This window comes from Ailuropoda melanoleuca, chromosome 5 (assembly GCF_002007445.2).
Source record: "Ailuropoda melanoleuca isolate Jingjing chromosome 5, ASM200744v2, whole genome shotgun sequence".
Lineage (NCBI taxonomy): Eukaryota > Metazoa > Chordata > Mammalia > Carnivora > Ursidae > Ailuropoda > Ailuropoda melanoleuca.
Genome location: NC_048222.1, coordinates 123299265 through 123317045, shown reverse-complemented (window position 1 = coordinate 123317045; position 17781 = coordinate 123299265). Strand labels below are relative to the sequence as shown.

Sequence of the window (17781 nt, the reverse complement as noted above, 5' to 3'; positions counted from 1 at the left end):
TATATAATTTATATATATACTTAATGAAAATAATTCCTACTCTTTGAAATTCCACACACTGCAGAATTATAATATGTAGAAAGAGAAAGGTTTCTCATTATTCTATCTTCTAGGCTTAGCGCTATTTGAAGGTTGATGTATATACCTCCAGAATTTTTTGTTTCACAGATACTACACCACATCATTAATAATTTGCAATTAAATGAAAATTCAGAGGACAATGCTAAAAATAGTACTTATCTCTAGGTAGTGGAATTGTAATTTGTAAGTTATTTGTTTTTTGGGTGTTGAGTCTGGTATGTTCTTTATAGGTTTTGGATACTAGCTCTTTATCTGATATGTCACTTGCAAATATCTTATTCCATTCCATAGGTTGCCTTTTAGTTTTGTTGATTGTTTCCCTTGCTGTGCAAAAGCTTTTTCTCCTGGCGAAGTCCCAATAGTACATTTTTGCTTTTCTTTCCCTTGCCTTTCGAGACATGTCTAGTAAGAAGTTGCTGCAGCTGAGGTTAAAGAGGTTGCTGCCTGTGTTCTCGTCTAGGATTTTGATGGATTCCTGTCTCACATTTAGGTCTTTCATACATTTTGAGTTAATTTTTTGTATATAGTATAAGAAAGTGGTCTAGTTTCATTCTTCTGCATGTGACTGTCCAGTTTTCCCAATACCATTTGTTGAAGAGACTGTCTTTTTTCTATTGGATATTCTTCCCTGCTTTGTCGATTAGCTGACCACAGAGTTGAGGGTCCATTTCTGGGGTCTCTATTGATCTATGTATCTGTTTTTGTGCCAGTACCATACAGTCTTGATGATTATAGACTTGTAATACAGCTTGAAGTCTGGAATTGTGACACCTCCAGCTTTATTTTTCTTTTTCAAAATGATCTTGGCTATTCGGGTCTTTTCTAGTTCCATACAAATTTTAGGATTGTTTGTTCCAGCTCTGAAAAACGATGACGGTATTTTGATAGGGATTGCACTGAATGTGCAGAGTGCTTTGGGTAGCACACACATTTTAACAATATTGTTCTTCCAATTCCGGAGCATGGGATGTTATTCCATTTCTTTGTGTCTTCCTCAATTTATTTCATAAGTGTTCTACAGTTTTCGAGTACAGATCCTTTACCTCTTTGGTTAGGTTTATTCCTAGGTATTTTATGGTTTTTGGTGCAATTGTAAATGGGATCGCTTGCTTGATTTCTTTCTGCTTCCTTGTTAGTGTACTGAAATGCAACTGACTTCTCTGCATTGATTTTATATCCCGTGACTTTGCTGAATTCCTGTATCAGTTCTAGCAATTTTTTGGTGGAGTCTTGGGTTTTCTACATAGAGAATCATGTAATCTGCGATGAATGAGAGTTTGACTTCTTTGCTGATTTGGATGCTTTTTATTTCTTTTTGTTGTCTGATTGCCGAGACTAGGACTTCCAGTACTATGTTGAACAACAGTGGTGAGAGCAGACATCCCTGTCATGTTCCTGACCTTAGGGGAAAAGTTCTCAGTTTTCCCTGTTGAGGATACTTGCTGTGGGTCTTTCATACATGGCAGAGGGTTTTTTATCAAGAAAAGATGCTGCATTTTGTTAAATGATTTTTCTGCATCTATTGAGAGGATCATATGGTTCTTGTCCTTTCTTTTATTAACGTGGTGTATCATACTGATTGATTTGTGGATGTTGAACCATCCCTGTAGCCCATGAATAAATCTCACTTGGTCACTGTGAATAATCTTTTCAATGTACTGTTGGATCCTATTAGCTAGTGTCTTGGTGAGAATTTTTGCATCCAAGTCATCAGGGATATCAGTGTGTAATTATCCTTTTTAGTGGGGTCTCTGTCTGGTTTTGGGATCAAGGTAATGGTGGCCTCATAGAAGGAGTTTGGAAGTTTTCTTTCCATTTCTATTTTTTGAAACAGCTTCAGAAGAATAGATATTAAATCTTCTTTAAATGTTTGGTAGAATTCCAAACATTGGAAGCCCTCTGGCCCTGGACTTTTGTTTGTTGGAAGATTTTTGACCACTGCTTCAATTTCTTTGCTGCTTATGTGTTCAGGTTTTCCATTTCTTCCTGTTTCACTTTTGGTAGTTTTCATGTTTCTAGGAATGCATCCACTTCTTCCACATTGCCTAAGTTGTTGCCATATAATTGCTCATAATAACTTCTTCAGTGTTGGTTGTGATCTCTCCTCTTTCATTCGTGATTTTATTTATTTAGGTCCTTTCTCTTTTCTTTTTGATAAGTCTGGCTAGGGGGCTATCAATCTTATTAATTCTTTCAAAGAACCAGCTCCTAGTTTTGTCTATCTGTTCTACAGGTATTTTTTTTTAAATTTCTATATCATTGGTTTCTGCTCTAATCTTTATTATTTCTCTTCTTCTGCTGAATTTGGTCTTTATTTCCTATTCTTTCTAGCTCCTTTAGGTATAAGGTTAGGTTGTATATTTGAGACTTATCTTGTTTCTTGAGGAAGGCCTGTATTGCTATATACTTTTCTCTTAGGAGTGCCTTTGCTGCATCCTAAAGCTTTTGGACTGTTATGTTTTCATTTTTATTTGCTTCCACGTATTTAATCGTTCTTTAATTTCCTAGTTGACCCATTCATTCCATAGTAGGATGTTCTTTAACCTCCATGTATTTGTGATCCTTCCAAGTTTTTTCTTGTGGTTGACTTCAAGTTTTATAGCATTGTGGTCTGAAAACACGCATGGTATCATTTCAGTCTTTTTGTACTGGTTGAGACCTGATTTGTGGCCCAATATGTGATCTTTTCTGGAGAATGTTCCAAGTGCACTTGAGAATAATGCGTATTCTGCTGCTTTAGGATGAAATGCTCTGAATGTATCTGTTAAGTCCCTCTGGTCCAGTGTGTCATTCAGAGCCTTTTCCTTGTTGATAATTAGATGATCTGTCCATTGCTGTAAGTGGGGTGTTAAAGTCCCCTATTATTATTGTATTATTATCAATGAGTTTCTTTAATTTGGTTATTAATTGGTTTATATATTTGGCTGCACCCAAGTTAGGGCATAAATATTTACAGTTGTAGATATTCTTGTTGGATAGACCCTTTTACTATGATATAGTGTCTTCCTACATCTCTTATTATAGCCTTTGGTTTAAAATCTAGTTTTTCTGATATAAGGATGGCTACTCCAGCTTTCCATATCCATTAGCATTATAAATGGTTCTCCACCCCTTCACTTTCAATCTGGAGGTGTCTGAGTCTCTTGTAAGCAGCATATGGATGGGTCTTGATTTTTAATCCATTCTAATACCCTATGTCTTTTGATTGGAGCATTTAGTCCATTTAAATTCAGAGTAATTATTGAAAGACATGAATTTAGTGCCATTGTAGGACTTGCAAATTTGCTATTCCTGTAGATTGTCTCTGTTCCTTTCTGGTCTTTGTTACTTTTGGGCTTTCTGGTCGAAGGATCCCTTTTAATATTTCTTGCAGCGTTGGTTTAGTGTTCACAGATTCTTTCAGTTGTTGTTTATCCTGGAAACTCTTTATCTCTCCTCCTATTCTCAATGACAGCTTTGCTGGATAAAGTATTCTTTTTTTTTTTTTTTTAAAGATTTTATTTATTTATTCAACAGAGATAGAGACAGCCAGTGAGAGGGAACACAAGCAGGGGGAGTGGGAGAGGAAGAAGCAGGCTCCTAGCGGAGGAGCCTGATGTGGGGTTCGATCCCACAATGCCAGGATCATGCCCGGAGCTGAAGGCAGACGCTTAACTGCTGTGCCACCCAGGCGCCCCTGGATAAAGTATTCTTGGCTGCATAATTTTCTCATTTAGCACGCTGAATATATCATGCCAGTCCTTTCTGGCCAGCCAGGTCTCCGCAGACACATCTGCTGCCAGCCTTATGTATCTACCCTTGTAGGTTAAGAACTTCTTGTCCTGAACTGCTTTCAGGATTTTCTCCTTATCTTTGAAATTTGCAAGCTTCACTATAGTATGTCCAGCTGTTGACTTATTTTTTTGATTTTGAGGGCAGTTCTCTGTGCCTCCTGACCTTGAATGCCTGTTTTCTTCCCCAGATTAGGGGTGTTCTCAGCTATAATTTGTTCAAATAAGCTTTCTGCCCCTTTCTCCCGCTCCTCATCTTCTGGGACTCCTATAATATGGATATTATTTCACTTTATGGAATTGTCAAGTTCTCTAAGTCTCCCTTTGTGATCTAGTAGTTTTTTCTCTCTTTTCAGCTTCCTTATTTTCCATCATTTTATCTTCAATATCAATGATTTGCTCTTCTGCTTTGTTCATCCTCATTTTTATGGCCTCTACTTAGGACTTCATCTTGCTAATAGCATTTTTAATTTCGGCTTGACTGGATTTTAGTTCTTTTATCTCTACAGTAAGGGATTCTGTAGTGTGCTCTATGCTTTCTTCAAGCCCAGCTAGTATCTTTATAATCATTGTTTTAAATTCTAGTTCAGATATCTTACTTATATCCATATTGATTACATCTCTGGCAGTGAGTACTACACCTCATGTTCTTTCTTTTGGGGTGAATTTCTCCATCTTGTCATTTTATTCAGAAAAGAAAAGAAAGAGAAAAAGCAGTAACAACAACAACAGAACAAAACAAAGCCAAAAACTAGATCCTGGGTGTGTTTTGGTTTGCTTGTTAAAAGAAACTAGATTACAAAATAAGAACAAAAAACTCAGATATATAAAAAAATAAAATACAATGAAAGGAAACAAAAGTATATATATATATATATATATATATATGAATGAAATGTATATATAAATAAAAATTAAAAAATAACTTTAAAAAATTGAAAAAATAAGTAACTGAAAAAAACAATACTGAACTAAAGAATAAAAATACAAAGAATGCTATATACTGTTTTTCCCAAGAGCTGAAGCTTTGCAGCCCTCTAGGATTAGTAAACTTGGTGAGAGCCAACTGTTTGTGCTGGTCTTCTGGGGCAGGGGCCTATTGCACTGATTCTCAGGCAGACATGCCCTATTGCAAATGTGCGTCCCATGCATAGAGGCAGGGCTCAGTGTAAGGCTCCACTAGGTGGAGCTATTTTGCTCCCTGAAGGCTTGGATGGGATGAGTGCCTCATTCTCTATCTAGCCCTGGAGGTGAAAGTTTGCACCCCCACCCTTCAGTGAGCCCTCAAAGAAAAGCAATCAATCCCTCTTCGTCTTCCCAGTTTCTGTCAGACCTCTGTGTTCACCTGGCCTGTAACTGAGCATTTTTATCTCGGGCACACGGCTGAATTCCAAAACTCCAAATTTTATGCACTCCTGGGGCATGAACCCACACTGCTCCTCCTGGGGGAGGGGGTGGGTCTTGCCACGCTTCTGTCTTTTGCTGGACCCTTCCCAGGAAAGTGGTCACAAGACCGTGCAGCAGTTCACAGTTTATGGAAACACAGAGCAGAAAGCAAACACCTATACTCGCTGTTTGCAGCCAGCTTCCCCACTCCTATGCCTGGGAACTCTGCCCCACTCAGGTATCACCTGTTCTTCCTGTGACCCCAGGGATCCTGAGAGCATGTTGTTATCCTGGGATTCTGCGCTGCTTCACCACCTGAGTACCTTTAAGCCAGGGACATCCCCCACTTTAGCAGACTTCTAAAATTCTGATTTTGCATTCCTCTGCTTATAATACTTTGCAGTAGCCTCCTTAAGCAGGCTGCCTTCCCTCCCCCATATCCTCAGGTACATAACCCTGGATTCAAGTCTCCGCACCTCCTACCTTCCAAACAGTGGTGATTTTTCTACTTGTAGACTTCCAGCATTTGTTCTCTCAGATCTCCGATTGATTTCTTAGGTATTCAGAATGATTTGATAACTATCTAGCTGTATTCAAGGGATGAGACAAACTGAAGGTCCCCCTACTCCTCCTCTGAGAGAAAGAATCTTAACCAGGCTTCACTCCCAAGGCACAGCCTGTCACAGGGATTGATTTAACAAACCTGAGATCACAACTTGAGCTGAAATCAAGAGTTGACGTTTAACCAACCGAGCCACCAGGCGCCCCAATGTGAATTTATTTTAGGACCAGAAAATCAGAGGGTTTCTTTCTTTTTTTTTTTTTTTTAAAGATTTTATTTATTTACTTGACAGAGAGAGACAGCCAGCTAGAGAGGGAACACAAGCAGGGGGAGTGGGAGAGAAAGAAGCAGGCTCCTAGCGGAGAAGCCTGATGTGGGGCTTGATCCCAGAACGCTGGCATCACGCCCTGAGCCAAAGGCAGATGCTTAACGACTGTGCCACCCAGGCGCCCCAGTGAGAGGGTTTCTTATATCGTGAATATCTTCATAAAACATTTTTATCACTAAAAGTCACAAAATTTATTAAAGATTTTAAAGATACGCCATCAAAAATATTTCAAACTACAGCCAAAGATAACAGTATTCTTAATCCTAAGAACAGGATAAGGATTCCTACAGAAATGATATACAAATTAATAATTTTAAAAAAACCCCAGGTTTTAGTTTGAATTCTGCTTCAAATTAGAATGAATGAAATCATCATGATATTAAAAAAGAGGGGGAAGCTCTTCTTTACTGAGAAATGACAGCTAATAAACGTATAAAAAGGATAGAATATGATCATTTGTAATCACTCCTTGTAGTATTTATCTCAGGCAAGGATTATCAATGGATGCTAAGACCACTGGATGAAATTTTTGGTAGAAAGTATACCTGTACAGTCTTCAAGTATTTTCCTCAGTGATTTATAAAGTAGACAAATGGAGAGTTCTGGTCTTACCACATTAACCATGTGGTCAAGCTGAGTTTCAACCAATGCACAACCTTATATTATAGCTTCCTGATGTGATCAAGTGGGGGATATACGTATCACTCTACCAGAAATGACCTAAATCTAATCAAGAAGAAATGGTCACATGAATCCAGATAAGGAATATTCTGGATTGTACAAAGGATTCTTTGTCACACACAGAGGAATGCAGAGGACTGGGTTAAATTGAGGGAAACTACAGAGACATAGCAGTCAAATTCAATGATACATAAATTTGGATTGGATCCTGGATTTGAAAAACCAAAAAGCTAATAAAGATATTTTAGGGAAATTAAAGTGTAGATTAAAATAATTTTGATTTTTTTTTTAAGGTATGGTAATAGTGGTGTGGTTGTGTAGTAAAATGTCCTTTCTCAGGAAGAAAACATGCCAAAATACTTAGGAGTGAAGTGTCATAATGCCTGCAGTCAATGTCCAAATGTTTGGCAAAAGAGTGCGTGTTTGTATATAAAGAGATGGAATGGGTGTGGCAAGACATTAAGAACTATCTGGGTAAGGGGAAAACAGGTGTTCACTGTACAGCTTTTAACCTTTTTATGGGTTTGAAAATTTCTAAAAACAAAAGAATACAAAATTAATGGGAAACAATTTCTTACAGTGATTAAAAGGAAAGCTCGAGAATCAACAGACTTGAATTTACATCTAGTTCTGCTACTTCCTAGAGGTAGAACCCTAAAGCAAGTTACTTATTTTAGTTTACTTAATCTTTAAAATGGTTTTTTTGTTTTTTTCCTCCACAATTCACTTTATGCTTTCAAACTTTACCACGCCACTTATGAATTGATTCATATCCATACCAGAAGAAAAGGCAAATAGATGTTATGTCTAGTCCCTTTATATGAAAGTAAACTTACATTTCCCAGTTTTAATTTGCATAAGCCTCACAATTCAAACCAAAAAACAATTCATTAGTTTAACACAAAAATCAGATTTAGTCTTGATAACAAAACTGAAAATAACACCACAATTCACAAATTGTGCAAGTGCCAGCATGATGTGATCAAAACAATGCTGGACTCAGTATAGCAGGAGAAGGTACGAGTCTAAATTCTGGCTTTAACTGGGTGGCTCAGGCAGTTAAGCATCTGCCTTCGGCTCAGGTCATGATCCTGGAGTCCTGGGATCGAGCCCCCACGTTGGGCTCCCTGCTCAGCGGGGAGTCTGCTTCTTCCCTCTCCCTTTGCCCCTCCCCCTGCTCCTTCTTTCTCTCTCTCTCTTTCTCCCTCACTCTCTATCTCTCTCAAATAAATAAATAAGATCTTTAAAAAAATAAACTCTGGCCTTAATTGGTATATAACTTTGAGTGAGTCAACAACCGCTTGTGGTTTCAGTCTCTTTACCAATAAAAAAAGAGGTTAAACCAGATTTCTCCTGTCCTAAGCTCCTCTAAGATTCTGCAAGCCAACAGTAGGTTTTCTTCTCTTGCATCTTATGCATTCTAAGTTTTTTTTTGAGGCTTTTTAAAAATTTTACACTTCAGGTGTGTTAATCTTCATTATATTCCTAGCCTAAACCCCTCTCCTCCTCCCCAACTTCCTCTGTCCCCACCTCAGCCCCACTCTAGCTCAAATGGTAGGGGTATCCTGAGATGATTTTTATTTGAAATTTAGCACAATTGGTTCAGTTAGCTGATAGTTAATTAGCTAGTTCCATTAGGCAAAAGCTTAGGTAGTATTTAGTCTTAGGTTGTGAAATTCTGCGAACTTTTGAATTTTAAATAATTTTAAAGTTTAAAGACTCCTTACTTCCTTCCTGGTTCTTATGGCAGCATCTTGCAGAAGCCGAGAGATCGTTTCTTTCATTTTTTCTATATCTTTTTCTTTTTGCTTCTCCTCAAGTAGAGCCTTCAGAAAAATAATCATTTGATGTTATTATAAATCACATCATTATTAATAAAGATAACAGTAAATGGTTAAAAACCTCTCTACTAATCACTTTGTTGAAAACAAACATCTTATTCTAAATTTCAGGGACACCTGCACTTGGAATCTTGCCTAAGTTATGAATGATACTTATTTTCCCTAACCTTCTCACCTGACCTTGTCCTAAAATTTATTATTTTACTCTGGTATTTACTCAGCTAGAAATCTTAAGAGTTATTTTTCATTTTTCCTTTACTCTCTATACAAAATAAGTCATCAAATCTAGGTATTAAAGTCTTGGAAAAAAAACTCTTGGACTTCCCTTTCTTTCCATTATTCGGTATTATCCAAATTACATCCCTTGCCACCTAACTCCTTGATGTTTCTATTTATCCAATCATTTTCATCTCCCAACTAAAAAATACTCTTATAATCCTAGTTCTGTTGTCAGTCATACCCCATTTCTCTGCTTCCCTCTGGAGTAAAACTCCTGTAAAGTCTGTGCTTGCTCATCTCCAATACTTTTTCTCTCTTACACCAACTCCAATCAGGCTTTCACCATCCATAGTCTCCATTAATAACCAACCCATGAGTCAATTTTGAATAACTATCTTATTTGATTTGCCAGCAGCACTTGAGATAACTGATTACTCTCTTTTCCTGTTTTAGTTTGCTTATTTGGCTTTTAGCACACCACAGTATTGGTTTTCCTCCTAATTCACCGATCATTCCTTTTTAGTCTACATTGCTGTTTCTTCCTTTTCTCCTGAACCTCTTTAAAAATTGCACTACCTGGGGAGCCTGGGTGACTCAGTCAGTTAAGCGTCTGCATTCAGCTCAGGTCATGATCCCAGGTCCTAGGATCGAGCCCTGCAGCCCTGTGTTGCGTTGTTGCTCAGGCTCCCTGCTCAGTGGGGAGTCTGCTTCTCACTCTTACTCTCCCTCTGTCCCTTCCCACTGTTCGTGTTCTCTCATCCTGTCTCAAATAAATAAATAAAATCTTAAAAAAAAAACCCTACACTACCCTTCAGAGGGGAGATGGGTGGGGGGGGTGGATGAAACAGGTGATGGGATTAAGAAGTGCATGTGACATGATGAGCACTGTTGATGTATGGAATTGCTGAATCACTGTACTGCACACCCGAAACGAATATAATGCTGTATGTTAACTCTACTGGAATTAAAATAAAAGCTGAATTAAAAAAATAAAAATTGTACTACCCAAGACTTAAGCCCTTAGTCCTTCATCTCCATCTGTCCTTTGAGGTTCTAATCCGGTTTCATGGTTTTAAATATCATTTATATGCTGACAACTCCCAAATTTACATCTCTAGACCAACTATCCTTCTGAATTGGGTGTTATATGCAACTGATAAATTACTGAACACTACATCGGAAACTAATGATGTACTATACTATATATTGGTTAATTGAAATTAAATAAAAAATAAAAAAAACCACACACAAATTATCTTTCTGAGCCTGGAACTGCTCCAATTTTAGGCCTTACTGAATCTCTTTTTTTATCATTACATAATAAGTGGCCCTGTGTTCTGATTCCACTACCTTCTAAATATACCACATTCCCATCTGTGAGAGGCAAACTGAGGACTTCAGAGGGGAGGGGGTGGGGGAAGGGGATAGCCTGGTGATGGGTAGTAGGGAGGGCACGTATTGCATGGTGCACTGGGTGTTATACGCAACTAATGAAGCATCAAACTTTACATCGGAATCTGGGGATGTACTGTATGGTGATTAACACAATATAATAAAATAAAATTAAAAAAAAAAAATTAAAAAAAAAAATGTCTTTTTTAAATTGTTTAACAAATTTCCTCCTGCTTAAATAGGTAAGCTAGTGAGAATTAACAGCTGGTTTTTTTTTTTTATTCAAGTAGAATTAATAGCGTGTTACATTAATTTCAGGTGTAAATATAATGATTCAACAGTTCTTTTTTTAAAATTATTTTTTATGTATTTATTTTTAAGTAGGCTCCGTGCCCAATGTGGGGCTTGAAGTCATGACCCTGAGATCAAGAGTCACATGCTCTACCAACTGAGCCAGCCAGGCGCCCATGATTCAATAGTTGTATACATTACTCAGTGCTCATCATAAGTGTACTCTTAACCCCTTCACCTATTTCACCCATCTCCCCATCAGTTTGTTCTCCATATTAAGAGTCTGTCTCTTTTTGTTCATTTCTTTGGTTTCTTAAATTCTACATGAGTAAAATCATATGGTATCTGTCTGACTTATTTCACTTGGTATTATACCCTCTAGGTCCATCCATGTTGTTGCAAATGGCAAGATTTCATTCTTTTTACGACTGAGTAATGTTCCACTGTATATATATACACCACATCTTTCATATATGGATAGGCACTGGGTTGCCTCCATATCCTAGCTATTGTAAATTATACACAAATAGCTGTTTTGATGTAACAACGTTGTGGGAGAGAATGGGACAATGAGGAAATAGGGAAGCAACATAAAAGAACCTTAACAGGCTGTGTTTCATGTCTGTTTGTATGATTAGTGGAGAGAATCTTTGACTTTTTGGAACTAGCAACTGAAGGTGGGACTCCTGTAACAATTAAAGAATGGGTCAGGAGGGAGCTTAATACTGTAGCCATAAACAGCTTCTTTAAGGGTCTGTTGACTTGGTACCTGAGTGAGAAGATTTAAGGGATAGGCAATGAATATCATTACTTCTCTGTCCATTGTGCTTACACAAAATGTTCATCTTTAGCGACCTGATATTAACAATGCTCACGTGACTAGGCTTCAAAGGGGAAAGATAAACAATTTTGTCTTGCTGTGAACTGTTCTAACTTAGAGTAAACTCTAAGGAAAAAAGGAAACATAAATAAAGCAAGTATTTCCTTTCTACTCCCATATATTTCCCAGGTTAGGTATTTGATAAATATTGTTTAAATGAAGTAATGATTTAATGATCTCTAAAGGAAGCAACAACATTAAAAACAAATCTACCCACTTGGCGACTTCTATGAACTATATACCATTTATATGGAAGTAATAAAAGAAAAAAACTATAATATGTGATAGCATAGGAATCACAATTGTTAGAGGGTTGGAAAAAGAACAGTGACATGAAGGTTCCAGTTAATAAATCTTTACAGCTAAATTTAATTCCTGTCAATTAAGCTTCTACTCCATTAGAGCAATTACGTAGGTGATGAAGGGGAAAAAAAGATGAGTAAGATTAATCTGATTCAACTGAATAAAATAGAGGGTATACTGCAGTGAAGTGCCACAGCAGATTTTTTAAAGTATGAGACTACAGAGGATGAAGATTACTTACATAGGGATTGGAGACATAAAATCTGATATGAAAGCTTTTGGAAAGGGTTGATATTTTATCATATTTTGTTTTATTTTATTTTTTAGTAATCTATACATCCAGTGTGGGGTTTAAACTCATGACCCAGAGATCTAGGGTCGCATGCTCTTCCCAACTGAGTCATCCAGGTCCCCCTATTTTATCACGTTTTATGATTAAGTCTTACCATGAAGAATATAGTATGTCTGTTAATGGAGAGCACAGCAGTTATCATTTTCTTGTGTTCATTCTGTAATTACTGACTCCCTTATTATTAGGTTATATGGGGGAATGTTCAGTATTATATTATTTGTAAACATGTTTACTAGTTTTCTTACCTGATTTTTTTGAAGGTTAGCTTCTTCTAAGAGCCGCATGCTATTTCTGGCTCTTACAATAGCTTCATATTGTTCATTTTCTAATTCATTGCACTTTGCTTGTAATTCTCTGGTCTGTTTTTCCAAATGTGTTTTTTGTGCTCTTAATTGGGTGGCTTCTTGGATTGCTACACAGAGTCTAAAAGTAAATAATTACATTGCAAAAGTTAAATATTTTTACAGGGAAGAAGGAAAATAGGAGATTTACTGAGCATCTTTTATAGAACAAACACTATTTTGGTTACTTTTACGCGTATTTTCTATTTTCTCATTTGATCTGCACAAAAGTTTTATAAAGTAGGTTTCATTATTTCCATTTTAAAGAACAACAGACCCAGGGAGGTGAAGCATTTGATTAAGGCCATATGGCTAATGAGCTGTGGGGCTGAGACTGAGCCTAGATATTCTGACTCTAATTATATTACACTTTCTACAGTATCACAGCATATTAGTTACGTGATAATGTTTTAAAGCAGCTCCTTAAAGAATGAGTTATTCTTTCTATTTATATGGTCTTTTAAAAATTTTCCTTTTGTGATTAGCTTCCTTTACCCACTCTCTACCCAGGTAACCCATGTTAATTTACTAACGTGTATCTTTGAATATTTTTCTCTATGTTCATAAAATCGTATACACATATATACACATGTACATACATAAGTATACAAAGTATATATACATTGGTCCATAGGTTTTTAAACATAATTTGTGTTATAAAAATGAAAATCATAATATATACCCTTTTCTACACTTGCTTTTCTCATTCAATATATAAATCCCCTCAAGGAATACATCCAAAAGCGCTTTCTTTTCCTAGTCTGATGGATGGAACTTCATTTCATTGTTAATTTGTATTTCTCTGATTACTGGAGAGTTTAAGCATATTTTTAGTTTGTTAGCCATGTGAACTGTCCTCTTTGAATTTCCTCTTCATATCCTCTGCCAAATTTTTCTGATGGGTTATTTGCTTGTTCCTTTATATGAACTCTTTGAATATTAGGATATAAGCCCTGGGCTGTTCTATATGCTACAAATATTTTTCCCAAATCTATTTTTTTGGTTGTCGTTGCCTACTGACTCTAGGAAATCTTTACTACACTAAAAATGTTCACTTTAATACAGCTAAATTTGACATTCAATACAGCTAAATTTTTTCAGCGCGTAGGATTTCATTTTTTATAAAGACTATTTCCCTCTTCCATAGATTGTTAATGTAATTTTTTAGATTCCCTCAAAAGATTGCTATGCTTTTAATATTTTTACTGGTAAATCTTAAATGCATCTGGAGTTTACTTCTGAATATGCTGTAAGAGAGAAGTCCAATTTAACTTTCTTCCAGATTGATGGGTCAGTTGTATGAATACTATTAGTAACTGATGAAATAATCCCTTTAATATACCTAAAATATGCAAATATAACGATTTACTTATGGATTATCATGTTTCATTGACCTATGTATCTATTCTATACCCAAATCACATCAATATGGCTTTATAATAGGTTCTGAAACATTATAGTAAGACAACTCTTCTCTTACATTTCATATGTTTCTTTGTTGTTTTCAGGCATTTCTTTTTTCTTTAAGTGGTGGCAGGAAAAGCATTCTCTATTCTCTCCCCACTCGCACTACCCACACAGAAGAACTGGGAGGAAACTTGCCTGCTCCAGCACACCTCATACTCTCCCAGTTTTGGGAAATGAGAGAACTCAGCCTATCTTTTATGTCTCTATTTTTAAAATATTTTTGTTGTTGCTGTTGTTTGGTATATCTGCTTCAACCTGAATGAAGTGAGTTAAGGTCTGCCACCATTTTAGTCAGGGTTCTTAGTTGCCAGTAGTAAAAGCCAACTCTAATTTAGGCGGAAAAAGGTTTATCAAAAGGATATTGGTAAGTTCACAGACTTACTGGGAGAGCTGGAAAGTCAAGTTTGAATCTTTGTAGCAAGGGACATGCTCAAAACTTCACCACAGAATTAGCTGATTCTCTCATGAAGAGCTCTAATCTGGGGAATGCCCCAAACATAGAAGGGAGATGAGATACAGACGGCCCAAAATAATGACCATAACTATATTTTTATCAAAACCACCTTTTCATCAAATTTCCTAGCTTTTGCATCACATATTTAACTATCCCATTACTTGCTGTACTTAGGTTTATTAATGTTGTATCTTTTTCAAAATGGTGCCATTTTTCATTACATAAGGTCCCTCTTTATTCTGTTTACTGCTTTTTACCATGAAACCAGACCTTGTGTAATATTAAGACTGTCACTCCTTTTTGTTTATAGGTGTTAATGTGCTCCACTAAAACCTTTATTTTAAATTTAAAACTAATTCTCTTCATCTTCCCTTCCTTGAGATCTATGTTCTAGTTCATCTACTCTGTTTTAGGTGTTTTTTAATATAACACATTATTGGGCCTTACTTTATACTTTTTTAGATTATTTATTTTTAGAGAGAGAAAGAGAGACAGAGAGAAAGGGAGGGAGGGACTGAGGGAGAGGGGGAGAGAGAGAGAGAGAGAGAGAGAGAGAGAGAGAGAGAGAGAATCTCAAGCAGACCCCCGGCTGAGCACACAGCCTGACTTGGGGCTCAATCTCATGACCTATGAGATCATGACCTGAGCCAAAATATATGACATTATTCAATCTATTTTACTATAGTTAAAGCATTTGTGGAAGAAAATGAAGCAGTCTTTACCTCTCTCAAAGAGGCATAGGACATATAGCACTTTACTAGTATTAGTTCGCCCTTTGTTTTACCATGGCCTCTTTGGGGCCAGGCAGAGCAGGTGACTCATGAAGGGCATGTACTAACTTCATCTCTCAAGAACAAGCTTTGCTTAGGACTGTGTGAATTCCAATCCTCAGTCAAGGTTCCCTGACACTCACATCCAGGCTTCATACCCACGCATGTCAGAAAAAGCCTTGCAACTAAATGTTTCACGTGCATTCAACAGTCTAGCAGCCCCACCAACCACTTGGCTCAGAAAAGTCAAGACTGGTGTTAGAAGTGGAGTGGAGTTACAGTAAAGCAGATTCAGATCATCAGCTTCATAATTTTATAACATAAAAGGCATATTACTACTATCCTTATTCTCATTAAGGCACTTCTACATGCTCTATAGCCAAATCTTATAAGAATCCTGTCAACTTGCTAAAATTGGGTCAAGTTCCCTCTCTGTAATAATGGCAACAAAAGGATAACAGCAAAAACTTGTAATAACATTCTTTGTGCTAGGTGCTTTATGTTAAAGAAAACATAATCCTCAATATCTTCAACAATGCTGTGAGATAGGTTATATCATTAATCTATGAGGTAGGATATAAGCTTATATTATGGAAGATAAGAAATAGGTTATATCATTAATTTTATAGATGGAGAAAGAGAAGTACAGAGAGGGTAAGCAACATGCCCAAGGTTATTTATCTAGCTACTGGTGAAGCCAGAGTTTGAACTCAGTCTGGGTCCAGAGTCCATGTTCCTAATAAATATACTATACTGCCAAACACAAACTTCCACTTAAATGATACAGATTCAGCCCACAGATCTATGTAACTATAACTGCACAGCAAGGGGCTGTCATTTCAAGTAAAGCTGGGGGTAAGAAGGCATACTAAAACCCAGGGATTTGAATGAAAGTCTGAATATTGAACGTCATTGCTCCCAGGCTCTTTCTTCAACTTTGGAATACACTCAGGCTTGTGCACTTTTACTCCTAGGCCACAGCAGAAGACTGATGAATCCTACCCTGGGGAAACTAGCCCAAGAAAGATTCTGATATATGGGGACTGCCCAAGGAAAATGCTAACTTACTGCCTAAACATAATACAGTAAAGTCTGCCAGACCACAATCCGCCTATGCACACTTAGCCTCCTATCTGCTTCTTGGTGTCTTACTCTTTTTATTTTTTTAACTGAGATATATTTGACATATAACATATATTAGTTTCAAGTGTACAACATAATGATTTGGAATTTGTATATGATGTAAAATGGTCATCACAATAAATCTAGTTAATACACATCACCACATATAGCTACAATTCTTTTTCTTATAAGAATGTTTAAGATCTATTCTCCTAGCAACTTTCAAATATACAGTACAGTATTGTAAACTATAGTCACCATTTAATACATTATATCCTATGACTTACGTCTTTTATAACTGGAAATTCATAGCTTTTGACCACCTTCACCCATTTCACCCGCCTCCCCACCCCCCCAATCCACCAGTCTCTTCTCTATTTACGAGCTGGGTTTTTAAGATATGGAATGATTCATCAATTTGCCTGTGGGCCATGCTAATTTTCTCTGCATTCCAATTTTTAGTATATGTGCTGCTGAAATAAGTACTTTGTTGTCTTACTCTTAAATATCAATGGATAGAAAGGATCACCAAACACCAATAAAGACAGATGGGCACATAGAAAAAAAAGGAATGTAGAGAGAGCAAAGACAATGATAGCAGAAGAAAGCCTTATAAAATATATATTTAATATAATGAACCAAGATACAACATCTATTAAATAAGAATAAGCTACTACAGAAAAAGAAACAGAATAAGAAATGGCTCTTTAAAATAAAAGATGGTTAATTAGAAGAAAATTTAAGGAAACCTCCAAGAAAGGAGAAAAATGAAGGAATGAAAAACAAGAAAGAAAAGATAGGAAAATTAGGGAATTGATCCGTAAGGTCCAATATCTAACTAATATTAAGTTCAAGAAAAAAGAACAGAGAAAAAAAATGAAGAAAACTATCAAATGAAAAAGATCTATAAAAAATTCCTTGAGGGGCGCCTGGGTGGCACAGTGGTTAAGCGTCTGCCTTCGGCTCAGGGCGTGATCCCGGCGTTATGGGATCGAGCCCCACGTCAGGCTCTTCCGCTATGAGCCTGCTTCTTCCTCTCCCACTCCCCCTGCTTGTGTTCCCTCTCTCGCTGGCTGTCTCTCTGTCAAATAAATAAATAAAATCTTTAAAAAAAAAAAATTTCTTGAACTGAAGGACACGAGTTTCTAGACTGAAATGTCCCCAGTAAGATGAATGAAAAGGGATTCTCACTGCATGTACACACTGTGCAATTTTAGAACACTGATTGTGGTGGTGGTGGGTGGATGACCTAAAAGTCTCCAGAGGGAAAAGAGGAGTCACATATAAACAATTGTAATTTTGAATGACATAAATTTTTCCTATAGCTAGAGGCTATACAATTTAAGGAAAATACCAACATTCTGAGGAAAAATGATTTAAAACCTTGGATTTCTGAACTATGATTCATTATTGAACAGAACTATTAAACATCTTTGAAAGTAGGATAAAGATATTTCTAAATAAGCAACATCTTAAAAAATGTGTCCCATGTGTCCTCAGAAAGCTGATGGAGAATGGTATCCATTAAAATGAGAGGGTCA

The 17781-nt window shown here is 36.7% G+C and overlaps 1 protein-coding gene across 8 annotated transcripts in view; it reads right to left on the bottom strand.

The window, feature by feature from the left end:
- SCLT1 (sodium channel and clathrin linker 1) overlaps window positions 1–17781 on the bottom strand; it is a 210684-nt gene that overhangs the window by 95173 nt on the left and 97730 nt on the right. For all 8 annotated transcript variants that reach the window (XR_004625840.1, XR_004625838.1, XR_004625841.1 and 5 more), the window contains 2 exons: window positions 12332–12509; window positions 8536–8634 (listed from right to left, as the gene is read on the bottom strand). Coding sequence is in view for 3 of the 8 variants with exons in the window: in XM_002925493.4 (XP_002925539.1) it covers window positions 8536–8634; window positions 12332–12509 (277 nt within the window). In the remaining 5 variants the exon portion in view is untranslated. The remainder of the gene's footprint in view (window positions 1–8535; window positions 8635–12331; window positions 12510–17781) is intronic.